The sequence below is a fragment of the Nyctibius grandis genome, chromosome 11 (genome assembly GCF_013368605.1).
Source record: "Nyctibius grandis isolate bNycGra1 chromosome 11, bNycGra1.pri, whole genome shotgun sequence".
Lineage (NCBI taxonomy): Eukaryota > Metazoa > Chordata > Aves > Nyctibiiformes > Nyctibiidae > Nyctibius > Nyctibius grandis.
In genome coordinates, this window is record NC_090668.1 from 11340947 (window position 1) to 11363984 (window position 23038).

Consider the following 23038-nt stretch of genomic DNA (forward strand, 5'->3'; position numbering starts at 1 on the left):
AAGATGCAGCTGAGTTTTCTGTGCAAATTGCCTGTGTCTTCCAGGCAAGATGGGACGTCTTTTTGCCTTTGACTCAGAGGCATGGCAGTTTGTTTTTTTGTAGATGTGCAGACATATATTTTGATCTAAGGAAAAGAGAAGTCTATTTTGCAGAAAGATGAAGCTGTTGTACTGATACCTTGTGCCCTGCTTCTGCCAGTAACATGGAAAAAAAACACTTTTCTGTAATCTTTCTGGTACTTGGTCTAGAGACACTGTTGTATAGGTGCATTCCTGAGACAGAGTGGTAGCTTTCCTAGATAAACGTAGGTGTTTCAGACGAGCAGTGTGAGTGTGAGCAATATGAGTTCTGTTGAAAAAGTGCTTGCTTAAACCACCTGAATGTTGTTTTTCATCTCATTCTATTTCTTCAAATTCTGAAGTATATTGTTAATATCAAGGTCAGTCAGTATAGTTTTACTTTAAAAATACAGCTTTAGTCAGAACAATCACACATCATCCATGCATTTCAAAGGCAAAATGACAAACATGAAATCTCAGAAGGAAAGCATTCCAGGAAAAAGAGGAAAGCATTCCAGGAAAAGTTTGTGGGAAGAAGTGTAAACTGTGTATCTGCTTGTCTGGTTGAATAGCATTCCATTTGTGCTTATTTCATTCTGTGGAAGAAAATTAGGTCTAACCTAAGCAAAGTGTTTCTCTTTCAGTTCAGAGTTAATTTTCCTGTTCGTAGTCTCTTTCTCTGGGTAATTCTTGAATGTCTGCACTAATAAGGCTTCAATACCATTAAATAATTAGTCATTTGGAGTTACTTCTTGTAGGATGGCCTAAAACGACTAAAATCACCCGATTTTTAAGTCAGTGGATCTAGCTTTAAGTGGTTGAACTGGCAGTTGTGGATTGTACCTTGACCGCTTCTCTTTGGCTGAGCCCTGTTTCTCTTGTAACCAAATGGATCCTATCACTATGGAGGTGTCCTGGGCCATTGCTGTACCACAGTGAGAGGAGAGGTTGCTGCCACTTCATGTGGTGTAAAGATGGCAGAGAGAGAATCAGCAGACTTTTGTGCTACTTTCTAAAAAGAACTAAAAATAAATTTTTTCCTAGTCCTCCTTTTGCTGTTTATGTACTTCCAGAGTTGCCTTTCGCATCCCTTGCCAGATTCAACTCCAGGTAGGCCTTGCCTTTCCTAACCCCATCCCTGCACAATCAGGCAGCACCTCTGTACTCTGTCAGGATCACTTGCCCCTGCTTACACCTCTTGTACTACCTTTTTATGTCTAAGTTTAGTTAGGAGCTCCTTGCTTATCCATGCAGGCCTCCTGCCACCTTTGCTTGATTTTCTACTTGTCAGAACGGACCTTTCTTGAGCTTGGAGGGGGTGGTCTTTGAATATCAACCGACTCTCCTGGACCCCTCTTCTCTCTAGGGCTTTATCCCATGGAATTCTTCCAAGCAGATATCTGAAGAGGTTTGGGTCTGCTCTTCTGAAATTCAGGGTTGTGGTGCTGCTTTTTGCCCTGCTCCCTCCTCTTAGAATTGTGAACTCTACCATTTCGTGGTCACTGCAGGCAAAGTTGCCCCTAATTTTCTCATCCCTGACTTTTTCTTCCTTGTTTTTATATGTCAGGTCTAGCAGAGCACTTTTCCTGGTTGGTTCCTCAATCACCTGTGTCAGGAAACTTGTTAATGTACTCCAACTTTTCACTTACCAAATACAAGTAGGCGTGTTAGCACCTTGCTATTTGTCATCATTTTGGTAGTCAATTTGCAATAGTAATAGAAGTATAGTTCTGTCTTTCTGCTTTAGCATGAAAATTATTTAAAGAACAAGCATTAAATATGTAAAGTAGTAATTTTTAGTAAGTCTGTAGTCTACAGTAATGTTTAACCTGTAAGCTTTATCTTATGAGTCTTTTCAAAAACCAGGTAAAGTGGATAAAATTCTCATGTGTTTACTCACCACGTAACTGTAAAGTAAGGAGGCTCAGTCTATTTCCAGAAGCACAACAGAATGGCCACTGAATTTTTCCTCCTCTCAAGCATGTGTTGTGGCCGCTTGGCTGCATTTTTTCGAATTGCCTGAATACTTAATGTTTGTACTCTCTGCATTATAAAGATCTCATGCAGACCAAGGAGCATGTTTTCTCAGCCTTTCCTACAATTCTATGCTGTACTTTTTATATACTAAGGACGTGAACTGTATAGAATTCAGCTCTCACGTTTGGAAATTTTGGATAAAATCTTAGTCTATATTTCCTGTTGTTAAGTTACGCTTTTCCTTTCTGCATCAGTGTTGGATGCTACTGTTATGGCTTATACTGCAGAGTCTTTTGCAATACATCACCTAATTTTCTTCTTCATTTCAGGGTCACAGTACCCAGTCTTCCACTGCGTCAACAGAATCACTCACGAGGAGGTATCTGAGAGTTACTGTGACAGCAGCACCAAACCCATTCCAGAAGAGGAGGCCTGCAACCTCTTCCCATGTCCAGCTTTGTAAGATATTACAATTTGAGTCAAGTGAAATAAGCCAATATCATTGAGGTTTTGCATGTGAAAGAGGCTATTATAAGTAGGAAACTAGTTTGAACTTCTAAGTACTATGTACTTCTGTCATAAAGTGTAGTGGATATTTTTTCCTTAGTTGTTGGTGCCCTTCTTCCCCTTCACAGGGAGCAATACCATTCAGAGAAGACAAAAGGGAAGATGGCAACAAGTGAGTGTAGTAGTTTCTCAAAATTTGTGTGATTGTTCAGGCATGCACACTATATGTGGTCTCTCTATGGGTACATTTTTTCAAGTGACAGGCTTCTGCATATACCTGTCAGAATATGCAGGTATATTCTGACATATACCTGCATATATCAGGTATATGCAGGTATATGAACCTGAAGATAATCTGTAGGTTATATCACTCCACCTTGGATCAGTGTGCTGTAGTACCCCACCTGTTCATTCCATGGTATCATATTTAAAGATGAGATTAGGCTGACGGTGCTCACAACAGCCCCCTCATAAACATCACTTCTTTTTCCTGGAATTCCGTATTTCTTCAGTTTGAAGTCTGGATTCTGAAGTGGTAGTCCTTGTTTCCAGCACACCAATACAACCAGCTCAGGTGTGATTTCCTTCTGACACTTGTCATCAGGAGACTGACTGACAATTGGCTAAGCAACTTCTTTTAAATAGTAAAAAAAACCCAAAACCAAAGAAACAAAAGGTCAATTCATCCAGGGTGTATACCAAGAAGAGAAAAGGGTTAAACCCAGATGCCATTATAGCAACTGTATTTCAGGTCAGCAGCTGTATTTTCCATCTCTCCTGTGGTTACATTCTTCAGTTCTCTTCTGAGCAGCAAGTGGCCACTCCTTATCCCATGGAAGTTTCTAACAGTGTAAGTGCTGTTACAGTGTTAGAGATTCCTGACAAGCAGTTTCCTGGTGCATATTAGATACTCAGGAACCTCTGAAGCCGTTTACTTGGAGCTGTCTTCTCTCACCGATAATTTTTGCACCTTTTTCTTTCTAACAACTCACATTAATTCAGCTTTGTTTGTTTACACAGCATAATATCAAGAATATAAACAGAGATATGTAAATATTTATTAAAAAGAGTACAGAGCTTTCGCTTGCTCTCCACAAGAGTTCTGAAATAAAATGTGTGAACAGTTCAGATATTTCCCTTATTTGTGTATGTCTTCATACTTGAAATGAAAACTGAAAGGGGAAAATGACATGCTTATACAAAAGTGATTAAATAAATACATTGAAATCTTGGAATGAGAATATATCTAGGGATTTTTTTCATCTCTAAAATTAAACGTATTCATTCATTGCTTATAATTTGCTATTTCAGTTTTACCAATGAATGAATGCCTGGATGCCTTATGTGATTTTTGTGGTATTGTCCTTTTTTAGAGCCTTTGCTGCAGAAAAATTTTATGCAACACATCTTAAATTTTGGGGAAGTGTCATTAGAGCAATAATGTATGTTACAGATAGATTCTTTAAAAAACCAATCAGCTATTAGTCGCTTAATTAGTGTTTGTAATATGTCTTGAAACCATGCATTGTGCAGTCTGTATGCGTGCTTGTTATAATCAACCACTGCAGGGAGATTGGTTACAAATATATAACGTTGTCTTCATAAAGAATTAAGTTATGCATGCAGAGGCTTAAGTGTTATTTTATAAGATTCTATACCAACATCAGAATTATGTCATTCAGGTTCTGTTAAGACTAGTATTAGAGAAATCTTTACTGAAAAAATACGTCCTCTTTTTTTTTTTTCTTTAGCTGGGATATAGGGGAGTGGTCTGAGTGCAGCAAAACATGCGGCCTTGGTATGCAGCATCGACAGATCTTATGCCGGCAAATGTACGCCAATCGTACCCTGACAGTTCAGCAAAACCGCTGTCATCACCTGGAGAAACCAGAGACAACCAGCACGTGCCAGCTGAAGATCTGCAGTGAATGGCAGATTAGGACAGAGTGGACTTCAGTAAGTATGATTGATTAATGTGGGGCATAAAACCTCAGAAAATAATAAGAATTTTCTTCTAGGTACCATTAATCAAACATGAAATTTGATTTTGTTTAAAACAGGGAAGTGGAATGTGAAAAGCCTTGGAAATATGTGAATCTTAGTTCAAGAAAACCCTGCTCGATTACGACCATTAAACTTTATTGTTCGTAACCAGAAAGAAGCTGAAAAAGAGCGATTGAATAGTACAAAACACGCAGTTACGTGTGTATAGAAGTACACAAGCTTTCTGAGCAATGCTTTTTTTTAAATACTATATGAAGTAGAGTTAGGAGAGTCCAGGTGGGTTTGCCTATAGTGGCAGACTTACTGCTCTTTCTCATAGCATGTAGAGTTTAGTTCCAGAAATTATTTAACCTCATGTATGTATTAAGGATAGAGTCAGTGGTTGCTGTTACTGTAGTTGGTTTAAGGCTATGCCAAGACTTTCAGATAAATGTGGACAGTACAGTTTGGAGCTTTAATTTCTGTGTTGCTTACAAAAGGTTTGGCCAACCTGACAACCATCCTAGCTACTTTCATGGCCATCGTGTGAAAGAGAAAATATCCTGGTGTTTTAGGTGTAGTGATAAACAAATCTCTTTCAGTTAGCCATGAAACAAAGTAAACAAAATTTAGAGTTGCTGAATTATGTGGGTGGATAGACTGTGAAAAATTCCAGCTTAAACCCTGAACCTAACCCCTTTTTTTCCTTTCTGCTGAAGTCTTCCTTGCTCCTAATTCCCCCAGCCTGTGCTGGAATGCATGTCATAGCACGCAGTGTGTTGTGCATGGGCTAGCTGCGCTGGCAGTAGCAGCACAGCTTTCCATCCACACGGTCACAGTAGGCTAAAGAGTCATGCAGCAGACATTGTGTGGCTTTATAGTGGATCTTCCCCCATGGTAAAGCCTATGTGAGTTAACTCCCTCAGTTGCTGCATTTCTGAGGCTGATAGTGGCATCGTTAACATCCTAGTCTTGAAGTATCTGTGATATGTTGATATATTCCTGATAAAAGAATTAGAAATACCTAGACAGATGAATGTAAAGGTATGTTGGTTGGTTAATTCATTATTCATAATGAATTAAAATCCATTTGCAGTTAAAGGACAGTAAAATTGATACTAAAGGTAAAGTTTCAATTATTTTATTGTGTTGATGATGAGAAAGGGGAGCTAGTTTTGTGTGTTGTTGCATTTTGAGAAGTATCTCAGTGTACAGAGCCTTTAGAGGTTTACTGCATATGGTGAATCAAGCTAAACAAATGCTTTAGAACTTGTAGCTGGTTGAATATAAGCGTAATTCCAATAAAGTTCTGTGATTAATTTTCTCTTGGAAATAAAACTGAAGTCCTTGGCATGAGAAAGATCCATCATGAAGAAAGGAGCAATTGAGTTTGCAGACAGGTTTCAGTAGAACATTTATTTGTATTTGTGCTTACTGAATTACAGATAGGTTTTCACTTTGGAGACAGGTCGGTGATCTTAAAAGTAAGCCCATCTTAAGATTTTAATGTGCTCACCATTTTTTCTGACATACAAATGTGAAAAACTTTGATCTAAGTTTGATTAGAAAAAAACGGCATTGTGGTAATTTTAAGTTTGGAGTCAGCAGACTAGACTTCAGGAGTAATTCTGGACAAATCGCTCCCTGTATGACATAAGGAATGGGGTATTTGTTTTTATTAGTATTTTGCCATTTAATGGCCTCACACATCTAGTCTGGGTTTTGGCCAGTGTTCTAGAGTGAACAGCTGAAGAAATAGCTGCAGTCTGAAGATGAAGTCTGTGAGGTATCTTGCTGTAAGGAATATATTTTACATGATAAATAACTTTGACATGTAATTTTGCATGTTAAATAACATGACATAGGAGCATTAAGCATGCAAAAGCCAGGAAAAAATAATGGGGCTGCCTTTGGAAGCTCTGCTAGATTACCTTGTGTGCAGGTACTGCAGTCTTTAATCTCAAATTCCCAGAGATTTTCCTCTAATTCTAGAGTGTTTACAGGACTCATCAAAACATTTCATGCATACACAGCAGAAAATTATGTTCCCATCTTACTTCATGATCTGGATGCTTCACATCATCGGGCAGAGATATCAATAGCTGTCAATGTTCTCTGAGGTTGAAGAAAATAGAGCAGGAGAAGGCAGCCTTTACTTGTAGGAAGGATTCATAAGTTTCTTTGCATTTCTTTTGCTTCATATCTGCTTATAGGTCAGGATCAAAATTATGCAGAATATGTCAGCCTGCTATTCAAATACCAGCAGTTCATTTTGATAAGGTGCAGCATCGCCTGTTGAACACAGGGTTTAATTTTATGTTTTCCAAATGTATCTGCATAGTATACTGTAAAATACTACAGACTGAGAATGTGATTTTAAACTACTAATGCATTTTTATTCCCTATTCCTAGCAATCTAGAGTAGTTCTGTAGCTTCTGTGGATGTCTTAGCAGGAATGAATGAGCTGTACACTCCCAGCTCCCTGATAAACCACTGCAGTTCTTGCATAGAGTCCTGATGCAAATTCCCTTTCATTACAGTGTTCAGTGCCTTGTGGAGTGGGTCAGAGGACCCGAGATGTGAAATGTGTCAGCAACCTCGGAGACATTGTTGATGATGAGGAATGTAACATGAAGCTGCGGCCAAATGATATTGAGAACTGCGACATGGGTCCCTGTGCTAAGAGCTGGTTCCTTACAGAGTGGAGTGACAGGGTAAGGTTTCTCATTATCTTTTGTGCTGCCAAGTCTTCTCAAACAACTTAAGTGCATCAGAATTAAAAAATACACCTCTGTGCAGCCGTGTTTATCCTTGATCTGTTAAACAGGCAAGAGCAAACAAAAAAATAATGATCCCAAGGGTATCTTGAGTTTGTGTTAGATACAAGAATGCATAGAAAGGGCAAGCATGTGGGTACATGTCCAAACATCTGGATTTAGAATTGGCTCTGTGTCTGAACTTCCCAAAACATTGAGTGTGCTGAGATTTATTATTCTGCCTTGCTTAGCTCTGAGTCTCAAGATTCATACTCTAAAAGTTTCCCTACTGTTTTTTTAAGGGATGGAGGTTTGAGGCCTGATGTCTGGGTTTAAGTTCAAACCATAAAATAATTATCCTATAGCTGGGAAAAGAGGCGAACAACTTCATAAACTCAGGCAAGGTTGATTCAGGCTTTTGTACTTTGTGAACATGGATGTATTTTTTTATTCCAATGAGTCACATTATCCACATGAAGGCAATAAAAACAGTGGTTATTTACCTTGTTTCATTATTGAGCTCAGAGTTGTTGTTCTGTAGTGATATTTACATGCTTTCATTAAAAGGCTTACAAACATGGGCTAAGAAAAGCCTGGTTGGTATTTTGGTCCTTCTTGTGGATGCTTGCATATCAATTTCATCTGTAGACAAGTTGAGCCTTCAGTCTCTAAATCCTGATTGCATCTCCCTTTTCTTTGGCTGGTTGTTTTGGCAGGCAAATAACATAATTTATGATTGAAGCTGTAAGATTATATTCATAACTTCATGGATTCATTGTTTGGATCATTTTGTGGTGGTATCTCTGAAAGCTAGGAATGTCTGGCTCATAGGTTATGCATTAGTTTGGACATTCAGAAGATTTTCCACATGTTTTAGATGCAGAGGAGGAGGAGAAACTTCACAAGCAGGACACGTACCTAGCATGTCACATAATTTAAAAAAGGCTAATCAGACTCTTGCTACAATTAAAGGCCTGCAAAATTTTCAGCCTCCAGACAACTCAAATAGGTTTTATAAAGAAAAAAAGGTATACACTAAAATCTTAGTTGTTGTCATTTGAACTTTTTTTTCCAGTTGTTATTCACGCAGTGTATGCTCTTGCATAGCATGGACAGAAGGTTACCAGGTAACGCGTAGGTATTAGTGCAAATGGCAAAGTTTTTGCTGTTGGGGAAATGGCAGTGCCTTTTTTTTTAGCTTGTAGAGCTGTTCTTTGTCCACTGCTATTAAAGTGATATTTTACAAGTAAGAGAGAAAAATTGATTCTACCTCAAAGACATCTTTCTTGAAAAAGATGGCCCAGCTACTATCAGCTAGTGCAGCTCCACCACATAAAGCACATAGATTCCAGTAAAGACTCTAGCATCAATGTTTCCTTCATTATTCTGCATTGGTATTTTGTCCTCTGCAGAACTGAAAGTAGTTTTTGTAGCTGAAGCTTATGACTGTAGAATGTTATTATGCTTATTTATATGTATTAAATGAGACATAAAAGTGAAGCAGGTAATGTGGAAAATCTTGGAGTTTTTTTCTTACCACAGACATTTTAGGGTCAGAGAGTAAAGAATGGATTTTGTTACCTTCTCAGCTTATGTAAGTGTACAAATTAATTTCTTCCAAATGCTTGCTACTGTAGTTGGCATTATCCACCATCACTTCTGCCAGCAGTGGGTTTGGAGTTTGATTCACAAAGAGAATGGAAGGAGCAGCTTATTTCAGGAAAAAAGTAGATTCGGGCTAGAATGTGCAGAATCTTCTAAGGTTCACACGTACCTTATAACTTGGCTGTTCAGAGACGTTAATGGCAGTGATTCCAGTGGAAGTCAGTGGACTATAAGAGTAGTCATTAGCTTTTCAAAGTCAGGCCTTCGGGCCTTAGCTTTCTTATTTTGCCTTTCAGGGGCGGTTCTTTAGTATCAGAAGTCCCTCTTTCTTTGTAGAGGAGTGTGTTTCTATTGAAAGACAAGAGGAGAAATTCTGTCATGGAATGGAAATGGACGTTCCCAGGTGTATAGAATTTGCATGTGTAATTTCCCCAAACAATTCTTTAAAAAGTACTTAAGCCAAGCCACACTTCAGCAATAAGCATGGATCAGAGATGGGCAGCCACAAATGGTTCAGATAAGCAGCCAAAAGTTCAAATGCTTAAAGAAAGCTTGTTCAAACCTCTTGAGTCCACAAAACTGTGGTGGAAATCTCACAAGAACAGTCCTTCTTTGTGAGATTTATTACATGCCTACTTCAAGTCCCAGCTGGAAATATCACAGAACAGTCTTTCCCATTGTATTTTGACATTTCAGCTGTGGCTAGAAATAAGAGGTAAAAGAACTTCTAATAACTTTTGAGAATGTTGGAACTTTGAAATGGTTGAGTTCAAACTTGGTTACAGCCATAAGAGAAGGCCTGGCCTGTACTTTTCTGAAGCCATTTTGCAAACACTTAATGTGTACTGTTGCACATGCAGCAAGTAGAGATGTCCAGAGGCCTGTCAGAGATCGGTTAGGCACATACTTTCTCTTTCAGCAAGGGATATATCAAACTTCCATGTCCAGATTTATGTGGTGCATGGGGCATTACAATATAGCCATGGTTAATTAACGAAACATCAAGAAAAAGCACAGTAACATAAAAATTACAATTGTCTTTGCTGCCAACAGATGTTAAATTTCAGGATTTGATAACTGTGTTTTATATTTGTGCAGAATTTGACAAGGGTATTCTTTAACATAGGGAAAGAAAGAGATGAATAGTCATATCTGAGTTTTAAGAAAAGGACAGGTTCTAATTTAGCGTTGGTGGAAAGATTTTTGGGTTTTCTTATTTTACTGAAACCTTGCAAAGTTTTAATTGATGTCAAATCATGCTAGTTGCCTTCATTTTCATTAATAGTTTCTGTGGTTCTGAATTGGAAGATGATATCATTACATTTCCCTAAATGTAACTTCTGCAGTGCAACATATGTGCACTTAAAAACCTGAAGAGTACATAGAGAATTGTGTGTAGGAGTTGTGTCTCCTTCCCAGGGTGGGCTGTATGTAGCTTTACTCCATAAATAACACTTGGCTGCCTTCTTGCCATGTTCTCCTGTCTTGTTTTCCCACAACATATATTTATGTATTTTATGGCCCACCTGTTTTTCCCCATGGCATTGACCTTCTTGGATTCAGTTTCTGCACAGGCTGATTCTTTGTACATACAATTAATCCTAAGTAATTAAAAAAACCTCCATGTTCCTGAAATAGTACTGTTCTTGATTTATTTTGATAAACAGGTATCAGAGTCCATTGTATGTGTGTTAGACACACGCTTTGACCTGCAAAGCCGATGAGTTGTATGGCTACCATGTGCACACTGGTGGAACATGTAAAGGAAGGAAGGAAGGAAAGCAATTCATCCTTCAGAAACAAACACTTATTTTCTGAAAAGTATATGCTGTGTTATTTGTCTTTGAAGTAGATCTAAAACCCATATTCTGATATCCCCCAGGCTCAATCTTGAGAGAAACAGAAGTTTTTACTCATTTCAGTGGGAAAGATTGCAGGTTCAAAGTCTCTAGCAGCAAAGCGAGACTCATCTTAAGTTGTATGTGCCTGTCTTTACGTTTATTGCTCTATCTTGAGTATAAATAATAATAATATAAATAATGTAAGTTTTGTGGCTTTGTCTTTGACATGATCTTTAATCCCTTTTGATTATAGGGAGTCTGGACAAACTTTTGTGATATTTTTACATGCGTTTGTAGAAAGATGGCTTCCTCTCTCATAATTCTCTTAAGATGTCATACTGCGTTAAAACGGCAGAGTTCCACCAAGCTGCATCCATTAATCAGTAGAGTAAAGCTGGTGAACCTTACTGAACTTAGCTACAAAATTGGATTGATGGGAGCAGATGAGATTCTTGCAAACGTTTCACATGACTGATTCTTTGACAGCTCTAATTGCTGGAAAGTTTACTTCTCCTATGGGTCAGAAGCAGGAAACTGCATTCTCCTGATTTACAGCAATGGGAGACTCACCAGTGTTTCCTTCCAGCTAACTGGAGCATCCCCCTCTTGCATTTTTGTTTATTCCTCATTGCCGTCTCCTCTGTTCATTTGTTTCTCATTTAATGTTTAGAGCATACTTAGAAAAGAAGCCAAAATACAAACAATTCTTAGATGTTAATGAGATTCTGAGGCCAAAATAAAATCTTGGGAAGAAAGAAAAAATGCTGCACATCAGGGAACAAAATCAAAACAGATCAAATGCATGCTCTGGATTTCACTCTTCATTAAAAGGAGTAACAGTGATGCTTCTGTAATATCTTCCATTAGAGAACTGTAGTATGCTTCATAAAAATCAATGCTTTATTCCTCACAATCCTAAAACATTACCTAACAGGTACAAGTGGGTTTGTTGATCAGTCAAATGTGGAACCACCAATGAATATTGTAGCTCACACTCTTCTTTCACTGTTTTTTATTTAAATCTGGATGGCTCATGTAAAATTTCCTGGATCCTGAAAAAATACAAAGGAAAAGAGACCACCATGAGCTTGTGCAGGCATTTCGTTATTTTTGATTATCACTGTTTATTTGTTTTCAGTATAAAATGAAAATAAGAGAGGGGAATGCATGTGGGAGTCATATGGCAATAGATGTTTTGCATTCTTTATGTATAAATATTTAACTCACTTCATGATTTGCAATGAAACATACAGCCAGGAGAGTTTTGAAGGAGGCACTGATAGGGTGGCCAAGACCTACAGAGATTTCTGTTTTCTTCTCTAGAACTTATCTCTCTTTGCCACAATTCAGCTGCTTTAGATGAAAATCAGCATATAAAAGTCTGCATGGCAGGGAGGAGCCTTGCCAGGTAGGGCCCACAGTATCCCAGTTAGGTCAGCAGGGCAGGCTCATAGGTGGCAGGCAGGGGCAAACGAGAGTCCAGATTATCAGGCAAGATCATGGTGATGAGGCAGGTCCAAAATCAAGCCAGGAAATCAATCCACAGCTCAGGTCCACTGACAGTATCCATGGTTAGTCACAGACCAGTGATCCTGGGGCAGGTCCATGGTAGACATGAGTGTAGTTAATTGATCATACGTACCATATTTCAAAACTTCTGTTACCTTGGAAGGATACCATGGATCTGCTAGACTAAATACAGGGACGGTTTGACTTCTATCTAGCACCTACTGTATGCATAGATACACTCTAAAGGAAAATAATTTAAATCCAGATATCAGAAAGTGTTTTGGCAATACATAAGGATATTTTTGATTACCCCCCCTCCATTTTTTTAAGAAATGTTCTCAACAGTTTTATGTCTTTTGAAAATCTGCCCCCAGTCTTGGAACTGCGGCAGAAGTGAGATTGTGAAACACATTTCTTAGTTTATTATTGGGAAAGCAAAAGTTACATAATCCTTCTAAAATCCCTTCTGAAAGGGATTTTCTCAGAGTCAAATAATGCTAAGGAGTTTCATAAATGTATTTCAAATGTAGATCTTCATTTTTATTTTTTGCAGTAGTGTAACATCAGGAGGGTGATTCATAAAAAACTTTACTGTCTTGTGGGGAGTAATTCAGATGATGAAGGTTAAAGTGTAGTAGACAGAAATCCTGCACAAATGGGGACATTTTACTGGAACTCAACTGGTTGTTATTTGAAAATTTAATTAAGGCTACCAAAGATGCTGAGACCCGGGTGAAAGGACTCTCGAGTTCTGGTAGCTTTCCTGCTGCCTCTCTTTTGTGGTCTGTTGCCCCAGTTGAGGGTAATGAGTAGGGCTGGCACATCAGTGAAACGGAACTGGCACTGTTAAAGGGTTTTTTTGCTCTACCATGCCCTGTGGCTCTGACAAAAATTCAGGCTTCCACTTGCAGTTTTCCAAGTTTGCAGGAACTAGCCTATTTTCCTGGACTGCTGTTACAGTTGTTTTCTGACAACTATTAGGGCACTGGATTAGGGGTTTTTTTTATTATTTTTAGTTTTTAATGGGAATGGAAAGCTTCTGAAACTGAACTCATGAGGGAAGGACCTCAGGAAGAGGAGAAACGGCAGACTCCTTAAAACTAGGGAGGGTGTTCCACAGACTAAGGTTTCTGAGGAATTTCTGCCAATTAAAACAAGACACTGAAACAAAATATCTTTAATAATAGGACCAGAACAGAGAAGTTGCTGCTTGTGAAAGTTCCTCATGTCATACAATGTTAGGTTACGGCAGTTACTACATATTAATGTAACAAATCAATGGCACAAAATTGAAAGTCATGGGTGTGTCAGTTGTGAAAAACAAAGGGAGAGGATTCATTATCCAAACACTCCCTACTCCCTGCCTTGGCTTTTGGAGATCATGGCTTTCACAGGGAAGATTTTTACTGAAAGGAAGAAAAAAACATGAAAAACCAAATACTTAACGCAGAAACATTCAGGTTTAAGTTTGCTTTGTAAATCCTTTGAGTGTAGTTAATCTATAGTAAAATCTTGCAGCAGAGGGTGGGACAACCCTATACCTTCCCATTTGGTATTTCCTTTGTTATTTGATATGTAATCCTAGTTTGTGCATAATCATTTAAAACATAAGACTGTGGAGATTTTCTGGATGACTTTATAGATTAAACTTGTTCCCAGCTCTGGTTTGCAAAGCAGAAAAGCAAATTAGATTGTCAAATGAAAATTACTTAGAAATAAGAAAAGTATTTCCAGAGTACATGCATAGTTCTGTGTGCATAATGTAATTGAACATACTTGCAGAGGATAAAATATGAACAGCCATAAAATTTATTTCTGTGCAGTGGGTTTGAAAGGTAGCCATTTTATGGGGCTCATTTAAACAGTCAGTTCACCTAGGAGTGGACTGTTTAAAATGGGTTTTACCTAAACAGGAAAACAGTCACTACTAGCACAATTTACATCATTCTTGTATTTTCAAGATCTTGCCAGTTTACTTTGAAAAGACCTCCTTAGCCATCAAATCTGGTTTGCTGAGGAGGTTAGTCTATTTTATACGTCTGTGTGAAAGTGGAAAATTTTGTTGTGCACCACCAACAAAAAAAGGTTCATTGTGCTACTTACAGGCATCATTTAAGAAAAGCTTAATTATTTGATCTTGCAGATGGAGGAAGAAACCATTCCAAATGATGAGCAATTTTTCCCTATTCCTGTGGAGTACATAAGCATCTCTAAATTCTGAATTTCTGGTTATTCCAAAAGGGTATTTTTTTTGTTAAAAAAAATGATTTGTAAAAAGTTGAATCACTTTTTTAGTTTTCTAGGGATTGCATTTCAGTAAAGCTTTGTCCTTCTATTTGAACATCTTGTGAAAGAAACCAACTTGCTGATAGGAAAAAGGTTTTTCTATACTGTATAGGTGGAATAAATATAACATGACTACATGTTTCACACAAATAACCAGTATTCTTCAGTGCGATTGAGTAAAGAGTAGTTTGCAACCAATTGTACATTCAGTCACTGGGCTCTCTCTTGAGGAGATGAATGACTGTATTGGTTACTCCCGTTATTAATAGTGGTGCCATCATGGCATCTGTTGTTCTGTAGTTGAACTACTGGATGTGAACCCTTACATTATTACCGATGGGAGCCAAATCAAGCTAGTGGGCAACTCTGTATCTCATTACCAGTTCTTTGAATCATTCTTACTTTTATTCAATAAAATTTAAAAAAAATGTTCCAGTACAGAGTTACATTCATTCACAAGGAATGTACTGTTCATTGTAGAAGTAATACACAGTTTCTCCTAACTAATTACATTGTATGTTAAAAATAAAATCTGAAATGTCAATCAAATGCATCTTTTTCTCCCATATACTACATACATGTTTGTGGTTTTCTTTGCATGTGTAATATAATTGTAATTGCTTAAATTCAATTATATACATACCTTTCAGTGAGCTGCACATGGGTTTTTTCCTTATTTTAATGGTCTACACATGAAATGCCAAATGCATTTTAAAAGAAAAAGAAAGAAATAGGAGATTAAGAAAGAATTAAGCAACAAAAAAAGTCTAACACAAGAATTTATTATTTCCCTGGCATGTTTCTGTTTTTGAAATGTCAGTAGTTTAATGCTGCCCAGAAAAGTCGAGTATCACAGACTTTCCCACTGAAATAGATGAATGACCAAAGTATAAGGGCATAAATGGAATTTATCCTGTGTGGTTCATGGATGACATGCATCCTGTCTCCAAATATGTGATATAAGAATCTGCATATCACTATTTATTAAGACCTTTCAGAATCTAGCAATGAAAAGTTGGGAATGGTGAATGTTATTTCCTTTGGAATTGATATCATTAGAAAGCAACACTGAATTTACATAAACTTCTACGGCCACCTCTTCTGGTAAAACTAATTAACAACTTACGATTGAAACAGGTTGGGCAATAATTAGTGGTAGTTACAGTTATTTGCTGAGGATTTACCTGAATCTTTTGAAACCACCTGTCAAAAATTTTATATTTTTCTACTTTATTGTGCTCTCGTACTCTGTCAACTCATTATATGGAAAAGTTCCAGGATATGCTGTGCAGCCATTTTACTACCAATGCCACAGCCCTTAGTCTTCCTAGCCTTGTCCTTTTAACCAGTGTAAGAGTTCACCTGTATGACATCTTGAATGCTTGGAGGTTAAACTCGTAGAACAGTTCAAAGGCTGAAATATGACTGCTGTCTGAAGAGCTGCTTATTGAAATTATCCCTTCTCACATCTATTAACCAGTATGCAAAAAGATGAATAAAATGAAAATGGAAACAATTTACAGACAGGAAGAAGGAAGGAAAAGTAAGAAAGTTAATAAAAAGCTATAAAAAATAGATTTCTTTCTTCCCTAATACTTCAGTTTCTTTCATTTGTGACTGTAAAGGACAGGTACTACTTGTAGTGTATTCAAAAGTATGAAACTGTAAGATGATTTGCTACAACTGAATTACAAGTAAAAATAATCGACTTTGCACAAATTCATTTACTTTTCGTGATTGTTGCTTCTCCTCGTTTCATTGTGCAGTCTGGAGGAACAACTAGTGAATATGTTCTGTCTTTTGCTCCCCAGTGTTCTGCAGAATGTGGTGACGGAGTCCGTACACGTTCAGTGGTTTGTATGACGAACCATGTCAGCAGTTTGCCTCTGGAAGGCTGTGGCAATAACAGACCCTCTGAAACAACTCCCTGTAATAATGGACCCTGTGCTGGTAAAGTGGAGTGGTTTGCTGGGGGCTGGACACAGGTAAGCTCTATATCTAACATATGTATTTGTTTTCTGATGGTATTTTAATTACAAAATGTATTTTTGTGCAATGAAGATGTGTGCCATAAGGTATTTCTACATCTCTGTGGAATATGTGGATATTTTTTCTGTATTTTGCTGAGTTGATGTTCAATACTTTTCAGCACCTGTTTTTTTTTACTTTGATGAAAATAAGATTTTGTTCTTCTCTTCCTCTGTACTTGCATTTTTATTTCTCATCAACTGACCTAGTGTATTTATAAAATGAAAAATAACAGAAAGCTGCTTAACATATTCAGGTGAACACTAAAGCAGCAGATTTGAACCTTTTAAAATAGAGGCTCGGTGATCATGCATACCTGCAGGGATATATATATATACATATATGGAATTTCCAAAAGATAAGTAAGACAAAAAACAATAGCTAAACCCAAAAGTTAGCTTCAGTATTGTTGTGCTGAAATTCATGATAATAGGTGAAAAGAACAAAATTTGGTTAGTGGCCTGTATCCTGGTGCTCTTTCCTCAAGGTAAATTCTTCCCTTGATCCACATCTCAATACTTCTCATTCTAAACAAACATTTCTGCTGTCAGGAACAAAGGCATTTGAGAGGTTGTCAGCTGGTGCCCAGACATTTAGGTTCCTTTGTGTAGGCTCTCATGTAGCCTAGAGAGCCTTTCGGACTGCTGGTACCAGCACTTCATCAAATTGTTAGGGAAAAGTCTCTTGGCTGTGCTGTTGACTCACTGCATTTCAGATTCCAAGATCCTTCCAGGTGATAAGGAGTTGGAAATTAAACTGGCACAGCTGAGATGGAGATTACAGGGCTACTACTATGCTAATGCTTTCAAGTGAAAGTGATAATTATTTATATTGTATAAGAGTAATAACAAATTCAGATTTAAAACATACTGAGCTGCAGCTCTAGTAACAGATAAAATCTGGGCCTTGTTACGTTCACCACTACGTGCAGGTGAATAGGAACTTTGTATCCATCCTTGCTACCAGAGAGAAGCATTCAATAAGGTCATCCTAACTCTCCCCATTCTATTCTGAATAAGAAAAGTTTCCGTCCTTTACATTTTCCTGTTCTTTTAAGCTAATTTACCTTCTTTCTTCGCATGAAATTGAGTTGTTTGATGCCTACCAAGGGCGCAAAGTCTTTGCTGTATGTTATCTGAAAGAAGTGTCTGACAACATCTATTCTACCAGCCAAATCCTGACTCCTGAACACCAAAATGAAAGCAGACAGTCAGTAGACTGGAGCAGGAGCGAGCACTGGTGGATGACCTTCCATATTATGCTCCACTAGAGCTAAGGCTGAATGTTAAGCTATTGTCTTTTGGAGGAACCATTAAAAGACAGCAGTGACAGAGATGTTCAGTGTTAAAGAAAGTGAAGTTACGTTATTTCCTGTAGAATTTATTTGAGTGCATTCATCTCAAGGTTCTTCATTCAGCTTGAGGTTTTTGTGGTTATCTGGTAAAAGGAGCATAAATTCCACCCAAAATGTAAACAAAATCCCCACTTTTAATAACATTTGATTGGTTTAGGCTAGAAAATGCCTTTGAAAATCATAGGCCTTTATGCAGCACAGAAACCAATATGTTGCTGGAATCATCTTCTAAAATCCTTTTTACAAGTGCCAGGAACAGTATTGTGTGTGTATTTAACCTTTAAATGGGCAGCAAGAGTCCATGTGAGTCAAATTTGCTTTTCAGAACTGGAACCAACACTGCATCACATAGATACTTGCAAACATGAAAAGAACACCCTGGCAGATCAAGGCATTTTCTAAAAACCACACAGAATGTGGGGATTTGTAAAGCTGCAAAACTGTGCTCTAACCTTATAACCCTCAAAAGTTCAGTGCAGTGCATACAATCCTGCTTCAGCAAGAAGCAGTAACACTGTTTATGGAAAAAGTAAGTTATGCTTCTCTTTTTATTAGAAAAATAAATTCCAGTTTCTTTTTGTAACTACAGGTAAAGCTACACTTTTAGATTTCTCCAAAAGCACTCTTACAGTCATATGTCTTCTTCATAAAAATAATTAGAAATATGTTGTAAGTCTGTGGTACCATGTGGAATGAAAATTCACAGAAGTACAGTTTTAACAACTGTAACCATTTTTAAGATTAAAAATCAAATATGTAATACCTGACACTTATAGTCAGTAGTCACTTGCTGAATTAAGTCATTACTGTATCCTTCACCATTTCCTTGTCCTGGCTCCTAACTGGGACTGCTGGCTACTGTGTTAGTACTACATACAAATAACGATAATAACCCAAGGTTTATTTAGGCTAATATTCTGGTGCTGAGAGATAAAAACGCTACTGCAGGAACTTAAAGAATACTTTACCCTTTTCCTTTCTCTTCAAGTCATACGTATGCTAGTGATGAAAGAAAAGATACCATTAAGTTCATTTTACTGAGGAAAGAACATATAAAAGTAAGGAAGTGGATTTGGGATGTTAGTGCCTAGGTACATGTCCAAGAATAGGGAGTCACCAAACTTTATAAATTTTCCTGTTTGAATATTAATTTAAAATGCAAGTATATGTGTGAGTGTTGTTTTATTTCAGAAACAAGTAATGTGGAGAAGCATGTTACTTTGGAAACGAGTTGAAGGACATAAGTAGAATAACAAATTCCACCACTTTTTTTTGTCCTCTGATACAGTGCTCTACTGAATGTGGCAGTGGAACTCAACAGAGGGAAGTCATTTGTGTTAGGAAAACTGAAGGTAATTTTGATGTTTTGAACCCCTATGAATGTTCATATTTGGAAAAACCTCCCAGCCAGCAATCCTGCTACCTCAAACCCTGTGGATCTAAGTGGTTTCATACAGAATGGAGCACAGTAAGTCTATTATGCTTTTCTGTATCTAGTTTTGTTTGATACCTCTTTTTCTGTTTATATTGAAAGGGAACTCTGGATAAAACCATCGATCATGAAATTGACTTAATCTTGCACAGGAGTGATACTGAAAAAAAGCATACTCTTTAGTACCCAGGGGAGCTTAGGAAAGTTAGGAAGTATTTAGACCAGAAGGAGACACTGCATAGTTGTCTTTTCATCACTGATCTCTTCTTCCAAGAATTTTCCTGTCTTATAAAGTTCATTTGCCCCTTAATGAGACTATGTAGTGCACTAAGAAGTTCTTTTCAGACCTCTAGTTTCATTAAAATTAAGGAGCATTTAATAAAGAATGAGGGGTGTATTCATTTTTTAAATTCAGTTTTACCATAATATTTTACTGTAAACCCTTCACTGTACTTAGAACTTTACTGAGAGAAAACTTACTGTAGAGCTTCTTGTATCTTCAGTTTCTCCTGGAAGAGGACCAGCTACATTCACCAGTGCCACAAAATGCTTTGCTTTCATCTGTCTTTCCATCTTTTCCTATATCTGACAAAGCTTATTGGATTTTTACAAAAAATCAAGAATTTTCTCCTAAATGACAATCAGAAAGTCCATTGTAATCTTAGAATGAAAAATGGTGTGAAAACTACTTAGATAACATCATATCTAATGCCGTAACTTGCACCCTTTCTTGAGCCTTAAATTAAACTCAGAATGACAGCTCTGAAAGGTGGAAGCACCTCAGATGCCTTCAGTTTGAGTTCCCTTACTCAGGAACCTTTGGAAATACCTCATCCACATGACATGAGAGAGAGAAATTATTTTGGTTTTCCCTTTTACTAAATGCTCAATTATTTGACTGGCCTACTGGCAGCACTAGAAAGCAGAAAAGAAGGTAGAATGGTTTCAACAAAATAAATCAGCTGAAGGGAATCCTGATTTTTCTTCCTTAACTGCAGGTGTAGATGTTTACAACATCCAAGTTAGGCTCATACTAAAGCCATGTAGATTGAAGTATGTTCTTTGATGTTGCTGGAAATTCTTTGGATTCTTTACTGAGCTATTAGTTTACATTAAATAACTTCCCCTTAGCAAACTCCTTAGCAAACCCATTTTCAAATGCGAACCTGCAGGAGTGTAGCCACAAGAGACACAGCCATCTGGATCCACAGAATACAGCAGACAGATTCCTTCTGAAAGTGAAAGTATGTATTCTCTTTGGCAGGCACAGAGGAAACAAGGTACTAGGACTCAGAATCTGATAGGTATTTAGAGATCCCTAGTTACTGTTTAAGTGCCTACTTCCTAAGAAGTGGTGTCTAAAAATCCTTAAAGGTCTAAGCCTTTGTGACCATCTTCACTGTAGGAACAAATATGTATGCTAGCTGGGGTTTTACAAGATCATATTCTAAGCGTTTTTCAGTTCTCCTTCTGATATTGTTACTGTTATCAACAGAGTATGTGGTATTTCTTGCTGTTAGACCTGAAGAGGAAGGATTATGGGGTTAGCTGTGAGCAGAATAGCTGGTCAAAGGCCCTGTACTAGGTTTTGAAACTGTCCAGTTCATATCTTCAGGAGACTTTTCATATGACCTAGGATAAACAGCATGGCCTCTCAGTCACAGAGATTAAATGGCTGGCCAACACAGAACGCTGGGTTTTGTGTATAGTTTGTTGGATGTAACATCTAACTTGTGTCTTGGTTCCATTTTGAGTGCTTAAGATCTCTACAAACCTGAACTGAAGTTCTTGTTGTTGGATGTGGGATGATTACTACATTCTATACAGGCATGTAACAAGTAATTATATAAAAAACCACAAATGTTCTGTTACTGTTGCCACAGGGCTCTGTCTTTTCTAAAGTGGGGAAAGGTTGTACTTAAAGATGAAAAGCAATTTAAGAATATATTATAGAGAATATTTTAGTTAGTTTGCTACAGTATCTAATTTTATGATAGTGATAAGTTGTTTTTGCAATGTTAGGAAAAGAAATAATTATGCCAAAAAAGTCAGAAAGAAAACATTCTTACTAGATTGGGGCTATTAAGGTTTTAATCATTATAAATGACCCAGGTTTAATTAAGTTTGTGAGCATTTAGGTCAAACTGGACAGTGAGCCAAATCTCAAAGACCTCACTAAGGCAAACTTCTTGAAGTCAACAGGGGATTTGCTTCAGTATGGGCAGAAATGTGTAATAATTGGCTTTAAAAATACCATGACAAGCAAGTACAAAAGTCTCTGGCTTCATAACAGACTTTGAAGGAGCACAGAAATGTTTTCTTTAGAAATTCAAAGAAATCTATAATTCTTAGTAAAATTGTTGTGCTGCAAGAAGTGAAAAATAGTTGAGCACTAGAAAAAAGGCAATTAAAATTATTCCTGATTGTATATAAACGGTGGCAAAAGGGCAGTGGAGGGCAGTCCAGTCAAGTAGTAAAGTTCAGTGCAGGAAATTCTTAAAGGAAGAAATGTGAGCACTGTGGAAAGAGCAGATTTGGGAGATATGTATAAATAAGCAGAGAGGAACAAGACTAATTAGAGAAGCAAGAAGCTAACTAATAAATTCAGAAAGGGAAATATTCTAGTGTGCTTTCAGTTGCGTAGTGTCTACTGCATTTACTTGTCCGGTTGTTGCCCCTGTGGTCAAAAATGGTTTTGAACCTTTAACGAAATTGCACCTGTATGTTAAGGACTTCATAGTTAGAAAACAAAAAACAACAGAAGTGGTGAAGTTGATAAAAGGCTACAGCGATACCTGGGTCTGGCCTCAAGGTTCCCATTTTTTGTTTTCTGTATTTGCACATCTCATATGGTTTTCATGAACTTCAGCTTTTGTGTTTTAGTGTTCCAAATCCTGTGAAGGAGGATTTCGGGTTCGAGAGGTACGATGTCTATCGGATGACATGACAGCCAGTACTCAGTGTGATCCGCAGCTTAAACCTGAAGAAAAAGAGCCATGTAACACACAAGATTGCATCCCTGAAATAGGTAGGAAGAGGAAGCTCCTGTTCTAACTCTGGAACTCCATCTAGTGGAGAAAATATTTAATGATCGTGCAGAGGTTTTGGAGTATATTTTCTTTATCAAGTTCAGGGGTTTATTTTTACACAAAATACAGCTCTCTTCCATGGTGTAAAAGTAGATTTTAATTTCTGATTAAAAACGTTTTCCTTGTAACATGTAAGAAACTGGTTTACTTTTAAAGTTGCTGAGAATGTGAGAAATCTGCTTCTGTGAAAATGGTACGTATAGGGATTTTTTTATGCAGCCTTCTTGCATTCTCAAAGGTTTCTCTTGGCAGACTCTTTAAAACAAAAAAAGGATCATGTATGATATAGTGTATTGGGTAACAGGTTAAGAACCAATAACATTAAGACATTAAGGGCAATTAAGCAATTTTATTTTATATGTAATAAATATACACATACACATAATTTGGCATTGAAATTAGTCATTCATCTCATACAGATTTGATTTTAAAAGTAATGAGAATGACTAGGGAAAGGAAGATATAAGTATGTAGAAACAATTTAACTTACGTTCTACAATAATTTTCAGTTGAGATTTATTCTTCAACATAATTTAAGATAACTATACAAAAATCCTGGTATACCAATATTATTAAAAAATTTTTATTGTATTTGTGTTGTTATTTCTTT

The 23038-nt window shown here is 37.2% G+C and overlaps 1 protein-coding gene across 2 annotated transcripts in view; it reads left to right on the top strand.

The window, feature by feature from the left end:
- Positions 1 to 23038, top strand: part of THSD4 (thrombospondin type 1 domain containing 4) — a 301012-nt gene that overhangs the window by 272396 nt on the left and 5578 nt on the right. For both annotated transcript variants that reach the window (XM_068410186.1, XM_068410185.1), the window contains 6 exons: positions 2367 to 2496; positions 4296 to 4500; positions 7069 to 7242; positions 16337 to 16510; positions 19196 to 19375; positions 22223 to 22367. In XM_068410186.1, coding sequence (XP_068266287.1) covers positions 2367 to 2496; positions 4296 to 4500; positions 7069 to 7242; positions 16337 to 16510; positions 19196 to 19375; positions 22223 to 22367 — 1008 coding nt within the window. The remainder of the gene's footprint in view (positions 1 to 2366; positions 2497 to 4295; positions 4501 to 7068; positions 7243 to 16336; positions 16511 to 19195; positions 19376 to 22222; positions 22368 to 23038) is intronic.